Source organism: Nesoenas mayeri (genome assembly GCF_963082525.1).
Source record: "Nesoenas mayeri genome assembly, chromosome: 1".
Lineage (NCBI taxonomy): Eukaryota > Metazoa > Chordata > Aves > Columbiformes > Columbidae > Nesoenas > Nesoenas mayeri.
Window position 1 is genome coordinate 81,995,989 of NC_137541.1, and position 27,643 is coordinate 82,023,631.

The following is a 27,643-nucleotide window of genomic DNA, read 5'->3' on the forward strand; positions in this document are numbered from 1 at the left end:
TAAAACGTTTTGAAGGTTCTAGATTCAGGTGACTTTGTTTTATTTTTTATATTAGTGAATGTGGCTCACCTAGTACTTCACATATATATAAGCTCAACACATTTCCGTAATGCATTACAAATGAGCTGATAATGATAATGGTATATTTTCAATGAGAGCCTCAGATGGGGACAGAAAATTAAATAAGAGTAAATGCAAATGTTATAAACATGTAAGTCATGGACTTTGGAGATATCAGAGGCAGTGTGCCATAACATTTACCAACACTTCTGGATTCTTCACCAGCTTGCTATTTGGCCTGAGATATCTGGTTCTTTAAGTCTGGTTGGAGGTTCCTACAACAAGTAGAAAGGTTTGACAATTTTGCCCTAAATTTCTGAAAGCTGGGTATAGTAGTTATTAGGTGTGTCCTTTTAGCAGGCTTGTAATTTAGTTGGTTGTTTACAAGGGCTTTGGAGAATTTTGTGAGAAGGTATTGTTTGTGTCCTCCCACATTATTTCTTGCACAATCCTGCCTCCTCTTGTGAGGTCATTTGAGGGATAAAGGTCTACCCAGTAAAGCATCAACATGTTAATTGTAGCACTGTTTATATCATTGAAACCTCACCTCCTTCCCACTTCCTGCCACTGAAACTTACATTCTCCAGGAACATAGTCTTTCTCAGCTAAAATAATAGCAGAGATGGCAAGCTTGCTTCACTGATATTGAATCTTACAACTTTTGCTCAGAGTGCTTCTTTATTTTGTTCCTATTTGTCTGATCCTAGATGCAATGTTTACATCAAATCATCTTGTAATTAGCAACTAATGCAACTGACACATCAGAAGGCTAAATAAAGAATGTTTCACAAAGCAGCAAGGCTAGGAGTTTGAAGGACACATACAAATATCTCAGAATGGCTCCCTGGTTTGTTCAGGATGATTCTTTATATTCTGAAGACTATTATTTCTCCTCTGTTCTTCAGAGTTTTTCTACTAGTTTCCAGTGACTTAGATAATGGGGTGCTGTTGTTGATAGGAAATGCTCCTGTTATGGAATGATAAATATAATGTTCAATTATACTTTTATTACCTGTAGACCATGCCCATTAATTAATTTACACTTACTTAAATTATTCCTATTTATCTGTGTAATGTGGCGCTTCTTTTTGTTTTGCTTTGTCTCCCAAATTCTCTTAAGTGTCAGTATCCTTCTGCTATAAAGGTGTGGAATACTCACACATTTCAGATTAAATCCAGAGATAATGACATATCAATTTTTTGCTTTGTTTCAAGATTCTGTTGTTCATAAAAAATAATTTAAAGTAATAAGTATATATTTCTGTAAGACAGAATTTATGTTGCCTGTTTTCCCCTGGTTTTATTTTTAAATCAACATATGCCTAATAAGTACAAGTTCTGAGAAAATATTTTGTGCATTGGGTCATTTATATTTATATACAATGCAAGAGAGCTAATTGGTGACGTCAAGACTGGAGGCAGTCTGAGCTGCAGTGATCACGTGCTCATGGAGTTTACAGTACCGAGGGATGTGGGACAGGTGAAGAGTAAAGTCTGGACCCTGAATTTTAGGAAAGCCAACTTCCAGCTCTTCAAGGAGATAGTCAACAGGTTCCCCTGGGAAACTGCCCTCCGGGACAAAGGAGCAGAACAGAACTGGCAGATCTTTAAGGACGTTTTTCATAGAGCACAAGAGCTGGCGATCCCCAGGTGTTAGAAATTGGGAAAGGAGGGCAAGAGGCTGGCATGGCTGCATTGAGACCTGCTGGTCAAACTAAAGGGCAAGAAGGAAATGCACAGGCAGTGGAAACAGGGACAGAGATTGTGGGAAGAGTATACGGACACTGCCCAGTTGTGCAGATATGGGGTCAGGAAGGCCAAGGCACAGCTTGAACTGAACTTGGCAAGGGACACAAAGAACAAGAAAGTCTGCTACAGGTATGTCACCCAGAAAAGGAAGGTCAGAGAAACCATGTCCCCTCAGATAAGCAAGACTGGTAAACTGGTGACAACAAACAAGGAGAAGGCTAAAGTACTCAAGAACATTTTTGCCTCAGTCTTGATGGGCAACATCTCTTCCCATGCTTCTAGAGTGGAAAATGATCTGCAAGACAGAGACTGGGGGAGCAAAGTCCCTCCCACTGTGAGGATCTGGTTTGTGACCACTAAAGGAATCTGAATATACCTAAGTCCATGGGACCTGATGAGATGTATCGCAGAGTTCTGAGGGAATTGGCTGATGTAGCTGCCAAACCACTCTCCATGATATTTGAGAAGTCATGGCAGTCAGGTAGAGTTTCTGGTGACTGGAAAAAGGGAAACATTGCACCCATTTTTAAAAAGAGTAGAAAGGAGGACCCTGGGAACTACCAACCTGTCAGCATCACATCTATGCCTGGGTGTATCATGGAACGTATCCTCCTAGAGGCTATGCTAAGGCACATGAGGGACAGGCAGATGATTAAAGACAGCCAACATGGCTTCACAAAGCACAAGTCTTGCATGGCCAACCTAGTGGCCTTCTACAATGGAGTAACTACCTCAGTGGACAAAGGAAGGGCTACGGATGTCATCTATCTGGACTTCTGTAAAGCCTTTGCCATGGTCCCTCACAACATCCTTCCCTCTAAATTGGAGATATACAGATTTGATGGGTGAACTGTTTGGTGGATGAGGAAATGGCTGGATGGTTGCACCCAGACAGTAGTGGTCAATGGCACAATGTCTGGATGGACATCAGTAACAAGTGGTGTCACTCAGGGGTCCGTACTGGGAGCAGTACTGTTTAATATCTTCATTAGTGACATAGATATTGGAATCAAGTGCACCGTCAGCAAGTTCGCAGATGACACCAAGCTGAATGGTGCAGTTGACAGATCTGGGGAACGGGATGCCATCCTGGGGGACCTGGACAAGCTCGAGAAGTGGGTCCATGTGATACTCATGAGGTTCAGCAAGGCCAAGTGCAAGGTCCTGCACCTGGGTTCGGGCAACCCCAGGTATCAATACAAGCTGGGGGATGAAAGAATTGAGAGCAGCCCTGTGGAGAAGGACTGGAGGACACTGGTGGATGAAAGACTGGACGTGAGCCGGCAATGTGCACTTATAGCCCAGAAGGCCCATTTGCAGACCAGAAGGCCGATTGTATCTTGGACTTCACCAAAAGCAACATGGCCAATAGGTCAGGGGTGGTGATTCTGCCCCTCCACCTGGAGTCCAGTGTCCAGCTCTGGAGCCCTCAGTACAGGAAAGATGTGTACCTATGGGAGAGGGGCCAGAGGAGGGTCACAAAAATGATCAAATGGATGGAACATCTCTCCTATGAAGACAGGTCGAGAGAGTTGGGGTTGTTCAGCCTGGAGAAGAGAAGGCTCCAGGGAGACCTTGCTGCAGCCTTTCAGTACTTAAAAGGGGCCCAAAAGAAAGAAGGGGACAAACTTTTTAGCAGGGCCTGTTATTATAGGACAAGGGGTTTTGGTTTTAAATTTAAGGAGGGAAGATTCAGGCTAGGCATGAGGAGGAAATTTTTTACAATAAGGGTGGTAAAATACTGGAACAGGTTGTGCAGAGAGGTAGTAGATGCCCCATCCCTGGAAACATTCAAGACCAGGCTGGACAGGGCTTTAAGTAATGTTCATCTAGTTGAAGATGTCCCTGCTCATTGCAGGGGGGTTGGACTAGATGAGCTTTGAAGGTCCCTTCCAACCCAAACTATTTTATGATTCTATCACATTCTCTCTTTTTCTCTGACGTGGGTTTTCTTGTGGCTTTAGAGCTATATTCATAGATGATGTATTCTAACATTAGTGTTATCACTTAATGCAAAATGCCTGTTATTTATATATAAATAGTATTTACCTTATAAAGAAGTGTAACCTCCAAATCTTGTAACTAAATATTAATAATACCAGAATACAAGGAAGAAATCTGGGACATCACAAGGATGAAACATTTAATATCTGTCCAGGTATATGTTTGGACTAATATATTTGTCCTACAGGATTGCTTTTTTTTTCCTGTATGTATTTGAGACTAATATCCAGTCTATTGGTGGCTGTTAGTTTGTAGTAAAAGGACAGGCTGGGGCTGGCAGGAAAATGAGGGCTCACATTATCCTTGTTCATATCAGCTTGAATTTGTCATCGTTGTACTGTATTCCTTAGACCTATTCCGTATCACACATTACAGCTTCACCTGAACCATGCTAGATAATTAACAACAAATTAAACATCTGTATTATAAGAAAGCAGAGATGAGATAAAACACAAAATTTGCATCTGAACAGAGACTTAAAACTAAATTTATTCTATTTGGAAAGAGGAATCTATTTCTATTTCATGCTGAAAATTCATGAGATGTAGGCTGTTTCTTTGGTTTTGAGGGTCTTTCTTCCCCTTAAATCTTGAACTACTTAGAATTCTTTATTTGTATAAAAAGAAAAATAAAAAAACTCTACTGCAAGACACATTTTATGAATTAAAAGACAACTCTGAATATATTTAAGGATAATAGAAATATTTACCCCAAATTAGTAGATTTTCTTCTATTTTTTCTTTGTGATTTTTGAGTGGCCAACTCATTATTTTGAACATTGGCAAACTTGGTTGGATGCTGAGCAAGTAGGCATTGCAGGTAACTCTTTGCATCCTCTCGTCATGTAGTTATACACATTGATAAGAACCCCACCCAAGCCTTCTCTTCCCTAGGCCAAAGAGTTCCAGCTCTCTCAGCCTTTTGTCATATGAGAAGTGCTCCAGATTCATAATCATCTTTTGAGTCCTTCACTGAACTCTCTCCAGTAGCTCCCTATGTCTTTTGTACTGGGGATCCTAGAAACAGACAAAGGACTCTGGCTATGACCTTACCAGAAATGAGCAGAGGGCGAGGATCACCTCCCTTAGCCTGCTGTTACATCAAAAGACCTTGTTGTGAAGTCAAAATTTGGTGACTGTACTTGTCAATTCTTCATTAGCCCCAGAGAATCTACTGAAATAAACCAGAGCCTCATGGAATACCCAAGGACACTCTTCAACTGTAAGTGAACCTTTCAGTCTAGAACTTGTTTGATGGCATGCTTGTTCCCAGGACAGGCATACATATCAGTTCTCGACAAATTCCTCCATTTTCTCAGCATCAGAGAAAAAAATAGAACAGCTAAACTTTCAAATTTTTCCTCATAACTTTGTGTGATGAGGAACTACATTTCAGAGCACACTCTTTTAACTGTACCATAGGAAGCATTGTTATGACACAGGGGAAATTCTTGTTTGTACTTTTTATTTTCCAGCCATTATGGGAGTAATCAGATATTGATCCTTTTTTAATTTATTGCGCTGTGTAGAAAAACTACTGGCTTTTTCTGGCACCTGAAGTAACTGGTCTACTGGCAGGAGGGGTATCAGAGTGACCCAGCCATCGTTTGCTATCTTCTGTGGCTCAAAAATGAGGGCCGTATAAACCAGAAAGATTTTGGTTATTCCTTTCTCCTATCTTTCCCTCTGCCGCCACCATACTGCACTTGTTTGCTGTTGCAGGTGTTTTTCTTTTTTTTTTTTCATTCAAAAAAATACCTCCGATGGTAAGTATGCATTCCTGATCTTTCAGTAAAAATGTTGAAGATACACACAGTCTTGAGCTCTGCAGAGAGGCACGATGTGTTTGACAGTATTTCTTATCACATACTTTTTCTTGACTACAGGATTTGGGAAACTCCACTCCTCCAGGCTGCCAAAGAGAACAACCTCCCAGCTATTAGGAAACTTCTCACTGACAGAACATGTGATATTTATCAGAGAGGTAACTCAACAAATTGTTTTCTGTGGAAGACAAGAGCCTGCTACAACGATTTGTATGTTTGTTAGTTTGATGAAACATCTCTGTTAGCAGACTCAGCTTTGCAACAAAGTGTGTTTTCTAACTTGGAGAGCTCATCAAACCCTGAAGGAATGGTGAAAATCAGAGGTTTACAGCTCAAACAGGCCTTTTTTGTAAGAGGGCCTGAGGGAGGTGATTTGCTGTGGGAGGGCTGTGTGTCCATTCACTTCACACCTAAGTCTGCTGTCACTTTACAGGCACCTGAAAACTCTGTTCAGCTTTCAGATTTTGATTGGGTGAAGACTACGTATTTATGTGGCTGTTATCATGACATATGATGCAGCACCACCTGGAAGTACTCAAAGGAGGATCTAACACTCCCATAACTCTCAACACCAATAAATCCATATAGTGAATATCTAGATGACTCATATGCTTCTCTTACTGTTTTCAGGTGCGGTGGGAGAGACTGCACTTCATGTAGCTGCCTGGTATGATAATGTGGAGGCTGCAGTGACACTGATGGAAGCAGCTCCTGAGCTTGTCAATGAGAGGATGACATCAGAGCTCTATGAAGGTAACATCTCAGGGAATTAGGATGGGCAGGATCTGTAGGGGGAGAGAGGAAGTACTACCCACACATTTAGGGAAGTGGCTTATACTGCTCCTGGTTCAATATATTGCTCGACTGCTATATAGCAAAACCAACATACAAATGGCTCCTGACCATTTGTGGAAGGTGGAATTATATTAAACTCAAGTACACACATTTGCAAACGTGTAATTGATAAACCCTTAATCCCAGGTGGGCCTGTTGGCTGTAATGGGATTGCAAGGATATATACAGCTTGCTGTTTGTCATAGACATGTAACAAATGGGCCAACTACCTGATCTCCTCTGAAAGGAGAATAAATGGTTCTTTGGTTGGCAAAGAATAGGGACTGAAAGCCAATGTGGCCACTGCTTTTGAATCTAGACTCTGAGCCAAGTTTTTAAAGAATGGTTCCGATTGACTACACAGATATGCAAAACAGGGTCTTGAAACCTCTAAAATAATAAAAGTGGAGTTTAAAAAATTCTAATACCTAGTTTTATGGATTAGGCCAAGTCTTCTTTGGGAGCTCTGTCTTGACCTGGCCTTCATGTACCTTGAAGGAAAGCATAGTCCTTTCTGCCAGACATGAGCTTTCAGTGTGCTTCCTGGAAGAGTGTGGCACATCCATTTCCCCCCTTCTCCCTACCCCACCCCGTCCCCGCCCCTGAAAAAACCTGGAAGATGCATCCTGTTGGGGTTTTTTGGTCGTGTTGTAAAGTCACTATTCATTAATTCCTAAAATATTCAAATAGCATGGGACCTGTGGACAATCTGTAGTCCAACCTTCTGCACACAACAGGGATAACTTCAAAGCTAAATCATGTAACCACTATGGATGCAGTTCCAAAAAACTTAGATTTACCATGAGTGAAATGTGAAACAAGAGGCTACTGATCAACCTGAAACTGCTTTCTTGGAAGGCAAGGGTTTATTTCTGTGTCCTACAGGGCAGACAGCTCTCCACATTGCAGCAGTGAACCAGAATGTCACTTTGGTGAAGGCTTTACTCAAGAGAGGGGCCAATGCCTGCACAGCACGAGCCACTGGGAACTTCTTCAGGCACAGATCCCAGAGTCTTCTCTATTTCGGTACAGCCTTATCTTCTCCCCTTGCTTGCTATGGAAGGGAATCAGTGGAGTGATGAGGGAAGCTTTCTTTGTTTCCCATCTAAATCAGATAAACAGAGGCTCCTGTCTCCAAGTGTCATCAGTCACACACCTTTTAGCAGGCTGTAAGACTCCATCTGAGTGTGTGCATACTACATAAATATAAATATATAAATTATGCACCTTTTATATATTTTCATGTATACAAAAAATAAAAAATGCACAAGAATTATAACTTATTTCTTCCTAGCAGCATATACTGCAACTTACGTGTCAACCTTCTTATGAAAATAATCTGAAAATAATATTTCTTCCTTTTAGTGTTGTGTGAAGCAGGTCTTCTTTTCCTTTCTGAGTAAGATGAAGAATAGGTCAGAAAATTTACAGGTCAACTGAACGAACTCTTCCTTTCATAACCTCTGGCTTCATAGCATGGATAGATTTCACTTGCATGCTTCAACCTCTCCTGCCTCCTGTGGTCTTAATCTTTCTCTCCATTCCTTTCTTTGCAGGCGAACATGTTTTATCATTTGCTGCCTGTGTGGGAAATGAGGAAATTGTACAGTTGCTCATTGAAAATGGAGCTGACATTAGAGCTCAAGATTATCTGGGTATGTGCTGTGGGGTCCTGTGAGTTGTATGCAGTGGATCTGGACACTTTAAATAAGATTCTGTCATCTGTGTATGCACATATTTTTCTCTCATTACAAACAGCTGTGGAATGAGACATGAGGAAAATGAAAGCCACTGTTAATGGCATCATTCAATTGCCAGTCTTTGCAAATGGCTGGGCTATTCTTTATCTGGTCTGCTTCCTTCTTAGGTAACACTGTTCTTCACATCCTGGTCCTCCAACCTAATAAGACATTTGCCTGCCACATGTACAGCCTGATGCTTTCCTATGACAGAAACAAAGATGGACCAGGATCACTTGAATTAATTCCTAATAATGAGGGGCTTACTCCATTCAAACTGGCTGGAGTTGAGGGCAACACAGTGGTAAGTTTAAATGACACATTTACCTACATACAAAAGAGGTTATTCAGAAATAGAGAACTTGAAACAACATAATCCAGACTGAGTTTCTGCATGTTCTCAGTGGGTAGAATATACATAACAAGCTGGGGTTTTGGGGGGTATTGGTGTGGGGTTTTGTTTCTTTGTTTTTTCTGGAAGTCTCATATAGGACCAGAAAACCTGCATAAGAAAATTCTTGACCCTAATTAAAGAAATGAGTGCTGAAAGAATAATCTTTTGACCCACTTTTGAAGAGTTGAATTAAATGGGTGTTAACAGAAAGATCCACTCCAAGTAATTTTTTAGAATTCTGACTGAAATTATTGTTTTTGTTGTTTAGATTTCATTACCCTAAATGTGACACATAGGAAACCTATTCAGGCATCAACATTTATTCATAGTCAAGAACTCCTTATTTAATGTAAACTCTCATCCTTCCCCTTAACAAAAAGAAAAAGATGGTTAGTGTTTCCTCTGTAGATGCACAAAGGACAGGATCATTTCCCTTGCCACACCTCTCTCTTGATAATTTGTAGAAGAGTATAAAATAATTTTTTCTAATCAACACATAATTCCATATGAAATCTATTGTCATGATGTGAAACAGTGTCAAATATCTTCAGCAGTTTGATTAAAGTTTAGAATAAAAATCACTCATCCTTTACCTCAAGCATGAGCTAGCTATCAAATGGGAGTCAGAAAAAGTCCTCTCACTTCTTAGCCTGCTATAATTGTTCCTGAGAGATATGGGAAACACAACAACTGTCAAGTTAAAGGAAAAGACATTGTAATTAATGTTTTCTGGCAACTTTATTTTTTTTTATTGCAAATACACTGTATACTGGAAATTTCTGATATCCTCCACCCCATTCTTTTCTTCTCAGATGTTTCAATACCTTATGCAGAAGCGGAAGCACGTTCTCTGGTCTTTCGGCCCCTTGACCTCTGTGCTTTATGATCTCACAGAGATTGACTCCTGGGCTGAAGATCAGTCATTCCTTGAGCTCATTGTTTCAACCAAGAAGAGAGAGGTACTGTGTGCAGATCATGGTGATTATAAAAGGAGATGAATTATGAGTTTGAAGGTTCAAGCTGTTTTATATTATCCAAAGAGCAAGGACTTTGTACCATGTGCTGCAGGGAACACATGAAATCTAGTAGCTTTTTAATGGTCTGGCTACATCTTCTGAGGTGTGAAACTTGCAGATGATTGAAAGAACTTAGTATGAGCACTCCATAGGAAATGACATTGTGTGATTCAGTAAAGCGTTCTCTCTCTTTCACCAGGCTCAAAGATATCAGTAAAAAGCAGCTCTTGAGTAGCTCTAGCAAGTAGCTTTCTATAATGGTGATACTGACTGACTGTCACAATGTCCTTGTGAGACACAACTATGTTCAGAAATCCTAATCTGCAATGCATTTTAAAACCGCTTATTATTATTTTCCCCTTCATTTAATGATGTTGCTTGTCCAGGTCATGACTCCAAACAAAGTAGGTGAATTATCTCTGTTGCAGGCTCAAAACCTTGTAAAAGGACCACTAAGATAATAACAGGAAAGTATAATGGCAAGCTTAGACAGATGTAAGATTCTCAAGTTACACTACCCTATCAGTTGTAATCACCTTAAATAACCCTAATAGGGCAGGAAATTAATCAGAAAACACTCTAATTTGTGCAATTCTATCCATCCTGTATTATTTTCAACTATCAAAATTGTAGCCAAACTTGTCTAATAAAAGTTTCAGCTCCCGGAGAACTTTGCACAATGTGGAGGAAGCTTATGAAACTCTCACTTGCTTTAATTTAAAATCCTCTAAATTTCTCTGTGTGGCAATACATACAGAAGTTCAATGGAAAGAAGTCTGTGTCAAAAAACCAGAATAAACTAAGAAGTCATCCAGAAGACTAAACCATAGTCCGAAAAGAAAAAAGAATATGGTGCCCATCTCCTCCCAAAACATATAGTGCATGCAGATCCAAGATTCCTAATTTCAGAGGATAAGATGTCCCCAAATACCACGAGATATTATGATGTCTTTTTTTTCCAGAATGCTCTTAAATATGCAATAAATGATTTTTGCATCCATAGATAATTTTTTTTTTCATTTGTATTTGATATGTGTTTGGTCAAAAATACTTGATGTCTGCTCTAGAAGAATGCAATCTGTCACTCCATTCTCTCATATCCTCCCAGGCCAGTATCAGGCCCTAGTCAGAAGCAGGTTCTTCTTGTATTAAGGGAGATGCATAAACAAATAGGTACTAAGATACATTCTCTGACCCTTAAGTGGATTAAAAGTGGCAAAAAATAGAAGGGAACTAATCTACAGAAGACAGATGAAGGATTACAGGCTCAGTCTTGAACTGTAGGAAAACATTGCAATTGTAGTTTCAGTTCAGCTATGCTGATTTCTTCCAAATTGCGGATGGACCCTTAACAGTAATAGTGAGATGACAGAAAACCACAAAAAGATTCCATGCTGATTTTCTGGGCTTGCAGGTGCCAATAAACAAAATACCTTTGTTCTGCTTTCACTTTAACAGATTATGGGTTATAACTGAATAAAAAATAACATTTTGTTTTGAAAACACATCAAGGTGATCCGTTTGATTCCAAGGTAGACATTTAGCTCTTCAGCTACTGCAGATCTTGGAGGCCACAATAATACTTCTTATTTTCTGTAGCATATCCTCATATATTTGTATTCATGGACCTAGATCATAGGTTTGTCTCAAGCGTTAATATGAATTCAGGCCTACTCAGACAACAAACTTACTCCCCTATCTATCATATTTCTCTTGCACTTCCCACTGGTACTCAAAAGATGTTCTCCGCAGGATATGTTTTTTTACTTTTTTTTTTCAAAGCTCTTTAGTGGCAAACTGAGCAAATCCAAACTCACTTGAGCACTGCATTTTGCAAAATGCTGAATGCAGTAGGTGAGAATATTTTGTTAACATTCTCCCAGGAAACTGTGAATGATGCTTATAAACAAATGCCCCTATGTCAATTAATTCTTTCTGTCATTCTTAGGCACGCCAGATCTTGGACCTAACACCTGTGAAGGAGCTGGTGAGCCTGAAGTGGAATATGTATGGTCGTCCATATTTCTGTTTCCTGACTTTATTCTATATACTCTACATGGTCTGCTTCACTATGTGCTGTGTCTACCGACCACTGAAACCCCGAACAGGCAACAAAACAAGCAGCAGAGACAATACAATTTATGTCCAGAAAATGCTGCAGGTACTGTGTCTGTAGGAGTTGCCAGCTATTGCAGCTGTCCTTTTCTCTGTCTGTCAGCTGACCTTTGTCAATGAGGAGCATTCTCCATAGCTGTGACTAGGCTGGTTCCTCTGACCTTGTCAGGCTTAGTCATGTTTATTACACTAACACTGGGCATTATTTTCCCCCATCTTCTTTTTAAATTTTCTTTCACCTTTTTTTTTTCTTTCCAGGAATCATATGTGACATATGAGGATGAGCTGAGGCTGGTGGGGGAGCTGATCACAGTTGTTGGAGCTATAGTTATTTTGATTCTTGAGGTAAAAGAAACAGTGAGCTATATAGTCTCAAGTTTAATCAAGACAGATTTTACCTACTAGACAAACATGATATCTGCTCACAACTTGGTAGGGGCTATTTGCTTAGTCTAAGTGCTTTGGTATACACCATATCAATAGACTCTGTCAACAGCATCTGTTGGATGAAACAGAGTGTGACAACCTACTAGTAAGACTCCACGTGTGGAAGACACAATTAGAAGGACTGGCCATGCTGCTAAATACTATCTGTCAGGTAAAGTCACGGTTCTCATTAGCACCATCTGTGGGTCCAGCTGAATCCCAGCCGTTGCATGAGATTCTTACAGATTCTCCACCCAGCACCCCTAAATACTCATGTGTTTAAGGGTGCTGGCTAAAGCAATTATTTCTGTGCATACACAGAGAAGTTTATATTTAATTGGAGATCAGTGATGGTATTGGCCTATAACAGTACCCTTACTCAACCAGAATTCTGAGGTGGACTTGTTTAGCTGTTCTTACCGTGAACTCTCCAAAGAAAAGAAAAGAAAAGAAAACAAAAAACAACAACCAAAACCAAAACAAAATGAAACCAAAGTTCTTTAAATTATAACAAATACATCCCCCCACTTGATTTTATTATAGTATGAAATAGATGACTGAAACATTTATATGAGAAAACTCAAATGATGATGCCAGGGTGAACTGAAGTAAAATGGGGCTTGTAAACAGCTTTCTCTCTGCCCATATACGTTTTGGAAGGATATATCCTTCTTCCTGTGTTTGTTCAGGACTCTGGGGCTACACTACAACTAACAGAGTGAGTCCGAATTATAACAAACTCATTTGATTCCCAAGAAGATCTCTTTAGTCTTCACTTCTGAGGCTCAGCTGTTTGTCTGGTTTCTACTCATCCACATGAACTTCAAGCTCACAGCTCTGTGTTGCAACATCTCTCTACCTCATACCAAAGTCTCTCAACGTGCCCAAGCATTCTTAGATTTTCCAGCAATCTCTGTCACATTTTGAGAGGGGCCAACCTGGCTCAACATTCAGTTTTTCAAGTAATATAGAAATCAAACTATGACCCAGCAAACAAAGCAGATGCAGCCGACCCCAAGATCATGTGAATATTGGCACTTAGCATGATATTTAATAGTATAGTGGAATCCGTCCAAGTCTTAAGGTCAATAGGATGTCTCTCTTAGATCCCAGATATCCTTAGAGTTGGAGCAGCAAAATACTTTGGACAAACCATCCTAGGAGGGCCTTTTCACATAATTGTGTAAGTACACCACTTTTTAAGTCTAATAAATATATTGTCTCTTATTTTCCCCACTGTTGTCTTCTGTGAGATTAATCACTTTCTCCATTATTTTAGAGTATTCCTTCTCTTGATTTACTTCTCTTACTGGCTCAACTGGTGTGTAGAAAGCTAGGCAAGTGGACAGGTAGAGCTGATAGAGCTGAGAGGACTCTGCCTATGGGGCTGGTGGCTAAATGTGCCCATCTTGGAATTTTTGAAAAGAAAAAAGAGGGTGAGGTTTCTTTACCAGATATTTTTCACTGTTTCTTCTTCCTTTGCAGCATCACATATGCTTGCATGATTCTAGTAACCATGGTGATGCGTCTCACCAGCATAACTGGTGAGGTGGTCCCCATGTCCTTTGCCCTGGTGCTAGGATGGTGCAATGTCATGTACTTCGCACGAGGCTTCCAGATGCTCGGACCCTTTACCATCATGATCCAAAAGGTATAAGACACAAACTTGCTTGTTATGCACATTCTGACATCTCTTTGCAGACAGAGAGAACTGAAATAATACTTTTTCTCCATCAGGCCTATTATAAATGGCAAATTGACAAATTCTTGTCTGTGTGGAGGGCTTGGGACCTTTACATTCTCTCTTTACTGCAGAAGTTTCCTTTATACTGGACACTCATGGTTTTATAATCTGGAAGATTATTTACATAGGATTGCACTGTGACTTGGTGCGGGCCTTATCACAGTATCACAGTATCACAGTATGTTTGGGATTGGAAGGGACCTCAAAAGATCATCTAGTCCAATCCCCCTGCTGGAGCAGGAACGCCTAGGTGAGGTCGCACAGGAACATGTCCAGGTGGGTTTTGAATGTCTCCAGAGAAGGAGACTCCACAGCCCCCCTGGGCAGCCTGTTCCAGTGCTCTGTCACCCTTACTGAGAAGAAGTTTTTTCTCAAATTTAAGTGGAACCTCTTGTGTTCCAGCTTGATCCCATTACCCCTTGTCCTATCATTGTTTGTCAACAAGAAGAGCCTGGCTCCATCCTCATGGCACTCACCCTTTATATATTTATAAACATTAATAAGGTCACTCCTCAGCCTCCTCTTCTCCAAACTAAAGAGACCCAGCTCCCTCAGCCTTTCCTCATAAGGGAGGTGCTCCACTCCCTTAATCATCTTTGTTGCCCTACGCTGGACCCTCTCCAGCAGTTCCCTGTCCTTCTTGAACTGAGGGGCCCAGAACTGGACACAATATTTCAGATGTGGTCTCACCAGGGCAGAGTAGAGGGGAAGGAGGACCTCTCTTGATCTACTAACCACCCCCCTTCTAATACACCCCAGGATGCCATTTGCCTTCCTGGCCACAAGGGCACAGTGCTGGCTCATGGTCATCCTGTTGTCCACCAGGACCCCCAGGTCCCTTTCCCCTACACTGCTCTCTAATATGCAATTTCCCAACCTATACTGGAACCTGGGGTTGTTCCTGCCCAGATGCAGGACTCTACACTTTTCCTTGTTAAATTTCATTAGGTTATTCCCCGCCCAACTCTCCAGCCTGTCCAGGTCTCGCTGGATGGCAGCACAGCCTTCTGGCGTGTCAGCCACTCCTCCCAGCTTAGTGTCATCAGCAAACTTGCTGATAGTACACTCTATTCCCTCGTCTAAATCGTTAATGAATATATTGAATAATACTGGCCCCAGTACAGACCCCTGAGGTACTCCACTAGATACTGGCCTCCAACTAGACTTCGCACCATTGACTACCACTCTCTGGCTTCTCTCCTTAAGCCAGTTTGTAATCCACCTCACTACTCTACTGTCTAGACCACACCTCCTCAACTTAGCAACTAGGATGCTGTGGGAGACAGTGTCAAAGGCCTTACTGAAGTCAAGGTAGACCACATCCACTGCTCTGCCATCATCCATCCACCTTGTTACATTCTCATAAAAGGCTATGAGGTTGGTCAAGCATGACCTACCCTTGGTAAAGCCATGCTGACTGCCCCTAAGAACCCTCTTATCCTTGATATGCCTTGAGATGGCACCAAGGATAAGATGTTCCATTACTTTCCCAGGGACAGAGGTGAGGCTGACCGGTCTATAATTACCCGGGTCCTCCTTCTTGCCCTTTTTGAAGACTGGAGTGACATTTGCTTTCCTCAAATCCTCGGGCACCTCTCCCGTTTCCCAAGACTTGGCAAAGATGATGGAGAGCGGTCCAGCAATGACCTCAGCCAGCTCCCTCAGCACCCGCGGATGCATCCCATCTGGACTCATGGATTTATGGATGTCCAGTCTATTTAACTGCTCCTTAACCCAGTCCTCATCAACTAAAGCAAACTCCTCCATTGCTCTACAGATGATATTTGGAGATCTTCTGCGCTTTTGCTGGCTCATGGCTGTGGTGATACTAGGCTTTGCATCAGGTGAGTCTACAAAAGGAAAACAGCATTATGTTACCCCTGACAACTTCTTTAGCATGAATTAAGTGTGTGTGTTTTGATTTATTCTCAGGTTGCCCTTTGAGTTATCTGGCAAAGGTGGATGTGATATATAGCTTCTATTTCTTTGAGTACAGTCATTTTCCCAGTACTGACTTCTGTTCTCATGAGTCTGATTTTCAATTCTTGCTCTTTCCAGGGCAATAGAAATTAGGATAATCCAAATATTTATTTATATGTAAGTCAAGGTTTAAAAACACATTGCATTTATGATATTTGTATTCAGAAAATGAGATTAACATAAATAGATCTATTATATCCTGGAAGAAGAAGATCACAAATAAATAGTCAAAGAAATACTGAGTCATTTTATGATGGAGACCAGTGATTCTAGTCAGAGATTTTTCTTTGTTATGTTGGGTACTTCACTAGCATAGAAACACATACAGCTTCTTCCCAGACCACTTTGTGTTGTCAGTGTCTCTTTTTCCCTGTTGTTGCCCTTGCAATGTGATTCCCATTGTTAAATTCTCTTTTTTTTATTCCTGTTCCTCTCCTCCAGCTTTTTACATCATCTTCCAGACAGAGAATCCAAAAAACCTTGGGCAGTTCTACAACTATCCCATGTCCTTGTTCACCACCTTTGAGCTGTTCCTCACTATCATTGATGGCCCTGCCAACTATGATGTGGACCTGCCTTTTATGTACAGTGTGGTATACTTTGCCTTCGCCATCATTGCCACCCTTCTTATGCTCAATCTGTTAATTGCCATGATGGGTGACACCCACTGGAGAGTGGCCCATGAGCGGGATGAGCTCTGGAGAGCCCAGGTAATCTAATCTAGGTGGTAGGGGATTCATTTTGAATAAAGAAGGGGAAATATTGTCCAGGGAAAATGTGCTAGATAGTGCGATTACTCTGTCATCTGTTCTCTAAAGGAGGTACTTTAAAACCTTTCCCTGGCATTCAGTTTTCTCAAGGGTTAAAACAGCAACCATGTCCTTTAAACTCTGTTTTACAGTTTCTGTACATCAGCCACCAAATTTCTTTCATCCTTTCTATAAGTCTGAAGTGTCTCAGTGCAAGAATACTCTTCTGCATAACTTCCATGTGAAATTGTCTTCCAGTATATCTTTACTATGCTGGTATTCCTACCTTATTTCAAATAGCAGCTGGAAGCCCATCCAGCCTTTCTTGTCCATCCTGTGTCTCCCTAGCTGTTTGTTCCTTACTCATGGAATCTCTTGTTAAATAGAATTAAAGGTGCATCTTTTTCTACAAATACCATTTCTGTGTAACTGAAAGTTAAATTATAATTTTAGTAATTGACTGAGGTGAGATAGAATACAAAGTAGTGATTGCAAGTAGGTCAGTAACATCTTTAGATCCATTAAAAGAAGTTGGCCTGACTTTCTTGCTCAAAAGGCAAAAAAAAATCAACCAGATCAGTTATATAGCTGCTCAACAGGAAATCATTTTCCTAGTATTTTTCTGTGAGAAAGCAATAATTCAAATGGTTAAATGTAGTTTTCTGGCCACATTTGTAAGTTCTGATGATAGCTAATGAAGATACAATACTGTTGTCTAGCCTGCAAATTAGATACCCTACTCATTGCGTATCAGGTATAAAAGGAAAGAAATTTAACTGTGTTTTAAGAGGACCATTGCTTCCTCAAAACACGGCACAGTTAGGACAAAAACAGTGAATTTTCCTATAATAAACTTTATTGACTTTCTGATTTTTCTTTAGCACATAAGCTATAATGAGGTACAGTAATGAGTCAGTACTCATGAAACTGATAGTTTTGAAAGATAGTCTGATTTCTTTCTAATTCATCTGAGTTATTTCTATTTATTTATTTATTTATTTATTTTTAATTCTAAAGGTTGTTGCTACTACTGTCATGCTGGAGCGGAAACTGCCACGGTGTCTCTGGCCTCGCTTTGGAATCTGTGGGCGGGATTATGGGCTAGGGGACCGATGGTATCTCAGGTGAGTTCTCTTCCAGTGTGTGCATGTAAGGATCCCAGAAGAAAAATCCAATGTATGGATGTTAATAAAGTGCCTTTCCAGTGGCCTGGTGAGGAATGTTTGGAGTCCTTCCTTTCCATAATACAGACCCCAATTGGTTTCCTTTCCGTGACTGATAGACAAGCACAGAAAGCTCTCAGAAAGCTCTGTTGTGCAGTTCCTTGAGAAATCAGCTGATGTTTTCTTATGCAGTAGCCACAGGAGGCAGACCCCAGAAGTTGCATGGCTTATGAGGCCTGATTTTTTCTTTTGAACTTCTTACAATGACTATCACAAAGCTTCACTGCTGTGCTCGTTTGGCTGTCCCTATCTATTAGATGTGTGAAATGGCACAGACAGAATAAATCAATTAGCCACTCAGCAGCAATGAACTGCACTACAGATTCTTCAAAAACAGGACAGGAATAATTAAAGACAAGATTTCTTTCTGGTGTGAACCTAGTAAATAAACTATACTTTGCAAAAACTGCAACAGGTGGCCAAGTCTTACGTCCATGATTTCAGTTTAGGCACTGAAATAGCAAACTATCTGTTGTCTAGATAACACTAGATTCCTCATTATTTCTGATTTTAATCAATATTTATACCAGGATGAGGAAAGAAAAAGAAAAAAGGCAAGGAAAGGCAAGGAAAGGCAAGGGAAAAGGCAAGGGAAAAGGCAAGGGAAGAAAAGAGAAAAGGAAAGGAAAGGAAAGGAAAGGAAAGGAAAGGAAAGGAAAGGAAAGGAAAGGAAAGGAAAGGAAAGGAAAGGAAAGGAAAGGAAAGGAAAGGAAAGGAAAGGAAAGGAAAGGAAAGGAAAGGAAAGGAAAGGAAAGGAAAGGAAAGGAAAGGAAAGGAAAAGAAAAAAAGAAAAGAAAAAAGAAAAGAAAAGAAAAGAAAAGAAAAGAAAAGAAAAGAAAAGAAAAGAAAAGAAAAGAAAAGAAAAAAAAGAAAAGAAAAGAAAAGAAAAGAAAAGAAAAGAAAAAGCTTTATTTGAACATGTAACTTTTCTAACTGCATTATCTTTAAGTGGTGTGTGGTGACTGTATGAAATATGATGTTCTGCAAGTTTTAGCAGAGAATGGGTGGCAATTACAGAGATATGGTGGGACAGCTCACATGACTGTAATGTGGTCATGGATGGCTATGTCCTTCTCAGAAAAGACAGTTCGGCAAGGTGCGGTGGTGGAGTTGCTCTTCATGTGAGACAGCAACTACAATGTATTGAGTACTGTCCAGAGGTAGATGAGGAGCATATTGAGAGTCTGTGGGTGAGAATTAAGGGGCAAGCTGGCAGGGGAGATACTGTTGTGGGTGTCTATTACAGGCCACCAGATCAGGGCAAGGAAGTTGATGAGGCCTTCTATAGGCAGCTGAAAGCAGCCTCGCAATTACAGGCCCTGGGTCTTGCAGGGAATTTTAACTACCCTGATGTTTGCTGGAAGAACTACTCAGCCAACCAGCCACAGTCCAGGAGGTTCCTCCAGTGCATTGATAGTAACTTCCTGATGCAAATGGTGGATGAGCCAACTAGAAGAGGAGCGCTGCTGGATGTCATCCTCGCTAACAAGGAGGGTCTGGTTGAAGCAGTAGAGGTTGAGGGCTGCCTTGGCAGTGATCAAGAGATGGTGGAGTTCAGGATCTCATGTGACAGGAACAGAATACGAAGTGGAATCACAACCTGGACTTCAGTAGGGCGAACTTTGCTTTTTCAAGCAATTGCTAGGGGAAATCCCATGGGCAAGGGTACTTGAAGGTAAAGTGGCCCAAGATAGTTGGTTAGCATTCAGGGACTGCCTCTTCCGAGTTCAAGATTAGAGCATCCTGACACGTAGGAAGTCAAGGAAGGGAGCCAGGAGACCTGCATGGTTAAACAGGGAGCTGCTGGGCAAGCTCAAGTGGAAGAGGAGAGTTTATAGATCATGGAAGGAGGAGCTGGCATCTTGCGAAGAATATAAGGCTGTTGTCAGAGGTGATAGGGAGGCAACTAGGAAAGCTAAGGCCTCCTTAGAATTAAACCTTGCTAGAGGGGTCAAGGACAACAGAAAGAGCTTCTTCTAATACATGGCAGATAAAATTAACACTAGAGGCAATGTAGGCCCACTGATGAATGGGGTGGGTGCCCTGGTGACAGAAGATACAGAGAAGGCAAAGTTACTGAATGCCTTCTTTGTCTCTGTCTGCTCTGCTGGAGGCTGTCCTAAGGAGCCCCATACCCCTGAGGCCCCAGAGGAAGGCAGGACAATGGAGGAGTCTGCCTTGGTTGATGAGGACTGGGTTAGGGACCAATTAAGCAAGCTGGACATCCATAAATCCATGGTTCCAGATGGGATGCACCCGCAGGTGCTGAAGGAACTGGCTGAAGTGATGGCCATTCTCCATCATCTTTGCGAAGTCTTGGGAAATGGGAGAGGTGCCTGAGGACTGGAGGAAAGCAGATGTCACTTCAGTCTTTAAAAAGGGCAAGAAGGAGGATCCAGGTAATTATAGACCAGTCAACCTCACTTCCATCCCTGGAAAGATGATGGAACAACTTATCCTTGGCGCCATCTCAAGGCACATAAAGGATAAGAGGGTCATTAGAGGCAGTCAACATGGCTTCACCAAGGGGGAGTCATGTTTAACCTCACAGACTTTTATCAGGACATAACCAGGTGGATAGATGATGGCAAAGCAGTGGATGTGGTCTACCTTGATTTCAGTAAAGCATTTGATACAGTCTCCCACAGCATCCACACTGCTAAACTGAGGAAGTGTGGTCTGGATGATCAGGTAGTGAGGTGGACTGTAAACTGGCTGAAGGAAAGAAGCCAGAGAGTCCTGGTCAATGTGGCAGAGTCTAGTTGGAGGACTGTATCTAGTGGAGTGCCTCAAGGGTCGGTACTGGGACCAGTATTATTCAATATATTCATCAACAACTTGGATGGGGGAATAGAGTGCATGATTGGTAAGTTTGCGATGACACTAAGCTGGGAGGAGTGGCTGACACACCAGAAGGCTGTGCTGCCATCCAGGGAGACCTGGACAAGCTGGAGAGTTGAGCAGGGAAAAATTTAATGAAATATAACAACGACAAGTGTAGATAGAGTCTTGCACCTGGGTAGGAACAACCCTACCTTCCAGTATAAGTTGGGGAATGACCTGTTAGAGAGCAATGTAGGGGAAAGGGACCTGGTGTTCCTGGTGGACAGCAGGATGACCATGAACCAGCACCGTGCCCTTGTGGCCAGGAAGGCAAATGGCACCCTGGGGTGTGTTACAAGGGGTGTGGTTAGTAGGTTGAGAGAGATTTTCCTCCCCCTCTACTCTGCCCTGGTGAGACCACATCTGGAATATTGTGTCCAGTTCTGGGCCCCTCAGTTCAGGAAGGACAGGGAACTGCTTAAGAGAGTCCAGTGCAGATCCATGAAGATGATTAAGGGAGTGGAGCATCTCCTGTGTGAGGAAAGGCTGAGGGAGCTGGGGCTCTTGAGCTTGGAGAAGAGGAGACTGGGGAGTGACCTCATTAATGTTTGTAAATATGTAAAGGGTGAGTGTCACAAGGATGGAGCCAAGCTTTTCTCGGTGACAACCAATGATAAGACAAGGAGCAATGAGTACAAACTGGAGCACAGGAGGTTCCACTTAAATATCAGAAGAAACTTCTTCACAGTGAAAGTGACAGAACAGTGGAACATGCTGCCCAGGGAGGTTGTGTAGTCTCCTTCTCTAGAGAGATTGAAAACCTGCCCGGATGCCTTCCTGTGTAGCCTCATCCTGGTGTTCCTGCTCCGGCAGGGGGATTGGACTAGATGATCTTTCAAGGTCCCTTCCAATCCCTAACATCCTGTGATTCTGTGATTCTGTGATTCTGTGAAATGAACATTGTGGATTTTCAGGTTTGCTGGATAGAACAAGTAGACATAAAGTGGTACCAATATGCTGCACCTTCAGTCCAATATGCAGATGGGATGTAGAGAAGCAGCTAAATAAAAGTTCGGAATAAGAGAAGTGACATCCAGAGACATCCTGGAGTATCAGAGGAAAAAAGACAAGAACAAAGGAAATGGATGAGTATATATGTATGTACAAAGGATCTGGAGCTAGAGTCAGGTGGGGTAGGTCTGCCAATAGCTTACAGCTGGCAAAATGGTAAGGACAAATAATGGCTGGGATATCAGTTAAAGGACAGGAAACCACAGACAGATAAGGGTACTAAAGTCAGTGATGGGGATGGTGCTCAAGGAGATAATCGTGTGCCAGTAGCTGCTAGCACTATGCCTATAATCAGTTTCCTGTTTCTATGTAGATTTTCTGGAATGTTTGGGTCAGAAAGTATATTTTTGGGAGGGGATTGCTTCTTGTGACTGGTTTTGTTGATAAACTGGCATGTTTCTGCTTCATTCAGTTTATATATTTTATCCTCTTACAGAGTTGAAGACAGAGTTGATCCCAACAAACACAAGATGATGTGGTACACAGAAGCATTTAAGGCTCAGGATAGGGACAACTATGACAAAGGTTCAGAAAAGCTGGAAATCAATAGCAATATCATGTACAAGAAGGAACTGTCTGCTCTGTCATTGTCACGGAGCACATCCAGAACTAGTTCTCACCGTGGCTGGGAGATCCTGAGACGCAACACCTTTGATCATCTTAGTAGAGAGGTCAGTCATGCCATGGAAGAGGAGGTCTATGATGTGTAAGAAACCTCTTTTTTATTCCACAACACAGATCACTTTTGCCACCACAGTTGTCTTCTGCGAATGTTTGTACACCCTCCAGCATGCTACACACATTTTGTGAGCCTTGAAGAACGCTGCTGGTGAACAGTTCATGAATAGTTCATGGTATCTATGCTATGATATATGAATGCAGTCTTTTCTCTCCTACTTGTAAGTGTCCCTGCTGTTGCACTGATACTTGCACCAAGCTGGTGGACTTGTTCAGCTAAGGTCTGTGGTTGGTTGTTATGCTTTGTAATCCCATACAGAAATAGGCAAAATGAGCCAGAAATGGGATTTCATCCATTTAACAAATAAATGATTAATAAGTCCTCTCCCAGACTCTGGCATACAGTATAATCTCTCCCTCCAATTTCACAAAATTCTAATGCTCTCATAGCAAAGAGAGCTGACTTAAGTTCTGTTTTATGATTTGGTAAATAATTGGAAAAAACCCTGTAACTAAGCTCAGGAATGAAGGTAGTTGCTGACACTGTGATGATTAAAAGGATCGTAATTTCTTAACTGGCATTTAGGGCCTGACAGATTTGCCCTCTGAAGAAAGGCAGTCTCTATTAGCTGCGTTTTCAACATGGCTATATTGGCAAGACTGTTTTGGTGGTTTGGTTTTGTTGTTTGTTTGTTTGTTTGTTTGTTTTTTACTTTTGGTTTGGTTTGAGTGTTTAGGGGGTTATTGATGTTGTGGATTTTGGTTTGTTTACTTGTTTGATTTATTTTGTTGTCACATCAATGGACTTTAAGCTTTTGAAAAGAAGGGATTGCTATTCCTGGGAGGATTCTGAAGGATCTGAAGTGAGAACTTCTTTTCCTAATGAGAGCATGTATGACTTGGTTAGGTGACTTTCAGCAGTGGGAAATTTCAGCAGAGCTATTAATTTCCCAAGTGAGCTGAAGCTGGCTTTTTGTTTTCTTTGGAAGAGTAGGATTCTGAACCATAGTTCTCTGACTTATTACTGAGCCATCAAGGCTGAGTGATGAGCTACAATATAGCACTGAAAGAAATGAAGAGGAAAGGTTGGATAGATGAAGAAGAGCTGTTGCAGAGGCAGTTCAGAAACTGGTGCATGTTCTCTTTGTCTCTTTGAAAGTCTTCAACTCTCTAATAAACAGGTGAGTCATCCACAGAGTTACCTTCCAGGCATGATACTGTGCCAGTCTTTCAGTTTGCCATCTGCTTAGGGCTACTTCAAGAAAAACTGAGAAATGTTTAGAGAAATTGACTGTCATTTCAGGGGTTTTGTGTTCTCAGGAGTGCCGAGTTCCATTCCAATAGCAGAAGTGGAATGCAATCCATGGTCTATACATTTCCTTCCAACAGGACTAGTAAAAGAAACTTTGTTTTTAAGAAACAAAGGATTATTATCTGGCACTAGACTTAGCCAAATCGTATGATAATCAAAGCAGATAATGAAAAAGCTGAATCCAGTGGATTTCTGATTATATTGAAATATTGCAGCATACATCTCCTACATCTTCTCTTTTGCAGATGCTGTAATAGCATCCTGATCTTTGCAGTTATATGTGTTTATTTAAACGTCCTCTTTCTCTTACTTGGATACGTATTTATGCTCCAATGGAAGTCTGATAGAAGACTGTGTCCCTGGAATTCAGCTGCATACTTTTGAGTTGACTCATTTTGTTGTATTGAAAGTGTTGCCTGGTCCCAACTCAAGTATTGTCAGTCCTTCCTGAAACTTTTGAAATTTGTACTGGTAGTCTATGAACATGGGAACAATGTGGCACATTGACAAGAACTGTGAATTGCTGCTCTAATTTTAGATTAATTTTCTTTCATATTGAATAGGAAATAGCAGGTAAGGGAGAACTGATGGCTTTACCGTCCTCTACCTGCCTTCAAACACAGTAGCATTTTCACTAGTTTAGAAATTGCAGAAATACAATTAAGATGAAGTCACCTACAGCCATTTCTACAAAAGGACTCCTCTTTGTGACATAATAATAATAATAATAATAATATTTTAAAAGCTAGTTTGAAGCATAAGTTGTGTAAGTCCTTGTTCTGATTTTATGTTCTTCTTCATTGCTATAAACAATAATGATGATTTTGATCTTTTAACTCAAACCAGAATATTGACATTACAGGAGGCAGAACAGAACTTAATTAACAGTGTTAGGCCTTTGTAGGCCTTCTGTATCTGTTTTCCATAAAAAGAAAAAATCCAGTAGCAGATACTTTTAAGGAAGTGCCTTCTCTTATAAAATTACATTTTGTAATAGTTAGTTTTCAAACTCCTTGCACAGAACCCATGCACTGAGTAGCATCAGAACTGTGTGATTTATTTCCTGTCTTTGGAGTTGCCTAATGTAAACAGAATATTGTGGAATCATATAATTTTGGGGATTGGAAGGCACCTTTAAACTTCATCTAGTGCAACCTCCCTGCAATGAGTAGGGAGATCTTCAACTAGATCAGGTTGCTCAGAGCCTTATCCAACCTGACCTTGAATGTTTCCTGGGGTGGGGCATCTACCACCTCTCTGGGCAACCTGCTCCAGTGTTACACCACCCTGATTGTAAAAAAACTTCTTCCTGACTGCTATTGGAATTTGGCTATGGGTTTCCTGAGATGACTTGCACTTAAAAACAAAACAAAACAACAACAACAAAAACCAACAAAAAACACAAAACAAAACAAAAAACAAACAAACAAACCACAACAGGTAAAAGACCTTGTATGATATAGAAGAAAATTTCAGGTGGGAAAAGTCAGCAGATATATTGGGCACAGCAGATATATTGGGCACACCAGAAAATGGAAAGATTACATTTAATATGTAAATGTGGAATACCTATCCTCTTCCATTAGGACCTATACACATGAGCTGTACCCAAGCGAACCTCAGATGATGAAATAATAGGAGGCACTAGACTAACACTTGAGCTAGTTCATACAGAAACAGTATGTTTGTCTACATGTCAAACAGTATGTTTGACTACACTCAGACAAAGGCAAAGCACTTCTCCTGTAATACTCTTCATGAATGTTCTTCTTCAGGATTTGCTTCAATTTTTTGCATTTTGAGTTATGCCTTAAAATTCCAAACTCCTCCTTGCTGTTGCAAGGTGTCTTTCCTCTCCCTCCTAACAATTTTTGCAATAATTTCAAAGCAGACATTCCTCCCTTCCTTGAATCTGCCAACTTCAAACTTTCTTCTACATTACTGAAGCACACCTTCTGCATTAATAATAATGTGATAAGAATGAATGTTTTGATCTGGTTTCTTGTAGTAAAAGGATAAGTATTTTGCTGAAAATAAAAATATTAAACATGTGGAGTATCCTGTCTGGTTCCTTCCATCTAAAATAAGTGTCATGGGCCAATTTCTGTGTTTGTTTCTCTGGTAGAAATCATGGACATTAGTTGACAAATTATTTGGATTGTCATGTTTGGATCTATGGTTGTTATTGTTGTTGTTAAAGCTGTTGTTCCACGGCAATCAACTTCAGAAATATCTTTATATAGTATTTTTCAAATATTGATTCCCAGTTCTAAATAAGAACTACCAAGTCTTCTATTTTTTAAAGTTGTTGAGTGTTTAGTGAAAACTGCTGTATAAGCTCTTTGGAGAAAAAGCCATATTTTCATGTTGGTGAAGTGGCATATTTTGAACAGTGAGGTGACAGTCCTTGCTATAGCTGCTTGCAATAAAATATGCATAGCTACTAAGGGTTTTCTCAGTAATACACATGCAAAACAGACACAAACAGCCCAGTTTTGCATGTATAATTATGGTTCACTGAATTTAATGTTTACACCATTTCTTTAAATGATTATTATGATTGCCTTTCTAGCCTGGTTAAGGGCTTCATCTTATATTAAGCATTGAAGCAAACAAGGCAAAGAAACTGCAAGTTGGACTAATTAGATGAATTAATGATTAATGAATTTCCATAAAATCCAATTGAAGTGCCTTCTGTACTCTTGAGAAACTCAGCTGTAAACAAAGGGTCTCATTTATTGTATTTCAATAAAATTGCTAATACACTGAAACAATAGTTTAATTGGGTTTTGTATTTGCGCTTGGTTTTATTCTGGTTTGCAGTATCTAGCTTTAGTGCTAGTAATACATGCTATTTTTTTTTCAGATTTTTGTAATAAATACAAAGCCATCCTTATCTATGTCTTGTATAGAGGTAAACAAGTTAAAACAATGCTTTAAGTCGATTTTTTGAAAGCTTTCTAAATGGGAATAAACCAATCTGACAGTTACTTGGTTCACTATTGATTTTAAGAATAAGGTTATTTTTATTTCTGAAATGATAGTGTTTTAATCAAGCTCTCAACTGTAAAGAGAGAACTCTTTGGCAAAATTTCTGGTGCTGCCTTGACAAATCTGCAATCCAATACAAGAAATTAGTGAAGATATAAGCAAGCATCTCTGAGATAGGCTATATGATAAGCCTCTGGTCTTGCTACTGTTTCATGCTGGGTTGATAACTACAAAATATGTAAGACCTGCTATTTTATCCTCTCTGCTGCTCCAACAGAAGCACACTTTACCATCATCCTTATGCACACATGAAAACCTTGTCCTTCAAACACCTTCCTGTTCATTAATCTAATGCATTGGTTGGCGGAACTTCTCTTATTGTCATAATTAATTAATTGAGACTATATCTCAGAAAGAAGCAGAATTGGGAAATAAAATACTACAGTGTCCCATAAGCTCAACCAGTCTATAGTATCAGAATGAATGATTTTTAAAAACATCTGAGAAGTTCTAAGTTGATCTAGGAATTTTAATATTAAATTTTAATTTAATTTAATATTAAATCTTACAGATGAATATCCAAAACTCCTCTGTGTACCTCTTTCTGTGCTGCACCTCCCTTGTAGTGAGAATATTTTTCCTCATATCCAACCTGAACATGTCAAGTCACAATTGATCATTGTACTTCATTATTCAGATATTCATGTCCTCTTTTATTTGAATCCTCATCCTTCCAGAAAATGAAGAATTAAAATAAAATGAAATCGCAAGTCCATCTTTACTGTCTCCGGTAATTTCCCCTCTCCCATCTGGTCTTGTGCCTATATTTTGTCCTCCAACAGCACTTTAGAGCTCAGTATGAATTTATATAGGCTTAGATATAAACGTAGAGAAACGATGCTAGTTACTG

The 27,643-nt window shown here is 40.5% G+C and overlaps 1 protein-coding gene across 1 annotated transcript in view; it reads left to right on the top strand.

Moving 5' to 3' along the window:
- Positions 1-22,462, top strand: part of LOC308043122 (transient receptor potential cation channel subfamily V member 5-like) — a gene marked incomplete at both ends in the record, with an annotated part of 28,622 nt that extends 6,160 nt beyond the window's left edge. The window contains 14 exons of the mRNA XM_080349022.1: positions 5,699-5,796; positions 6,269-6,391; positions 7,358-7,498; positions 8,029-8,127; positions 8,340-8,515; positions 9,418-9,564; positions 11,570-11,782; positions 11,995-12,081; positions 13,269-13,345; positions 13,648-13,813; positions 15,684-15,750; positions 16,328-16,596; positions 17,653-17,759; positions 22,189-22,462. Of these exons, the coding sequence (XP_080205148.1) occupies positions 5,699-5,796; positions 6,269-6,391; positions 7,358-7,498; positions 8,029-8,127; positions 8,340-8,515; positions 9,418-9,564; positions 11,570-11,782; positions 11,995-12,081; positions 13,269-13,345; positions 13,648-13,813; positions 15,684-15,750; positions 16,328-16,596; positions 17,653-17,759; positions 22,189-22,462 (2,044 nt within the window). The remainder of the gene's footprint in view (positions 1-5,698; positions 5,797-6,268; positions 6,392-7,357; positions 7,499-8,028; positions 8,128-8,339; positions 8,516-9,417; positions 9,565-11,569; positions 11,783-11,994; positions 12,082-13,268; positions 13,346-13,647; positions 13,814-15,683; positions 15,751-16,327; positions 16,597-17,652; positions 17,760-22,188) is intronic.
- Between the last annotated feature and the right edge of the window lie 5,181 nt (positions 22,463-27,643).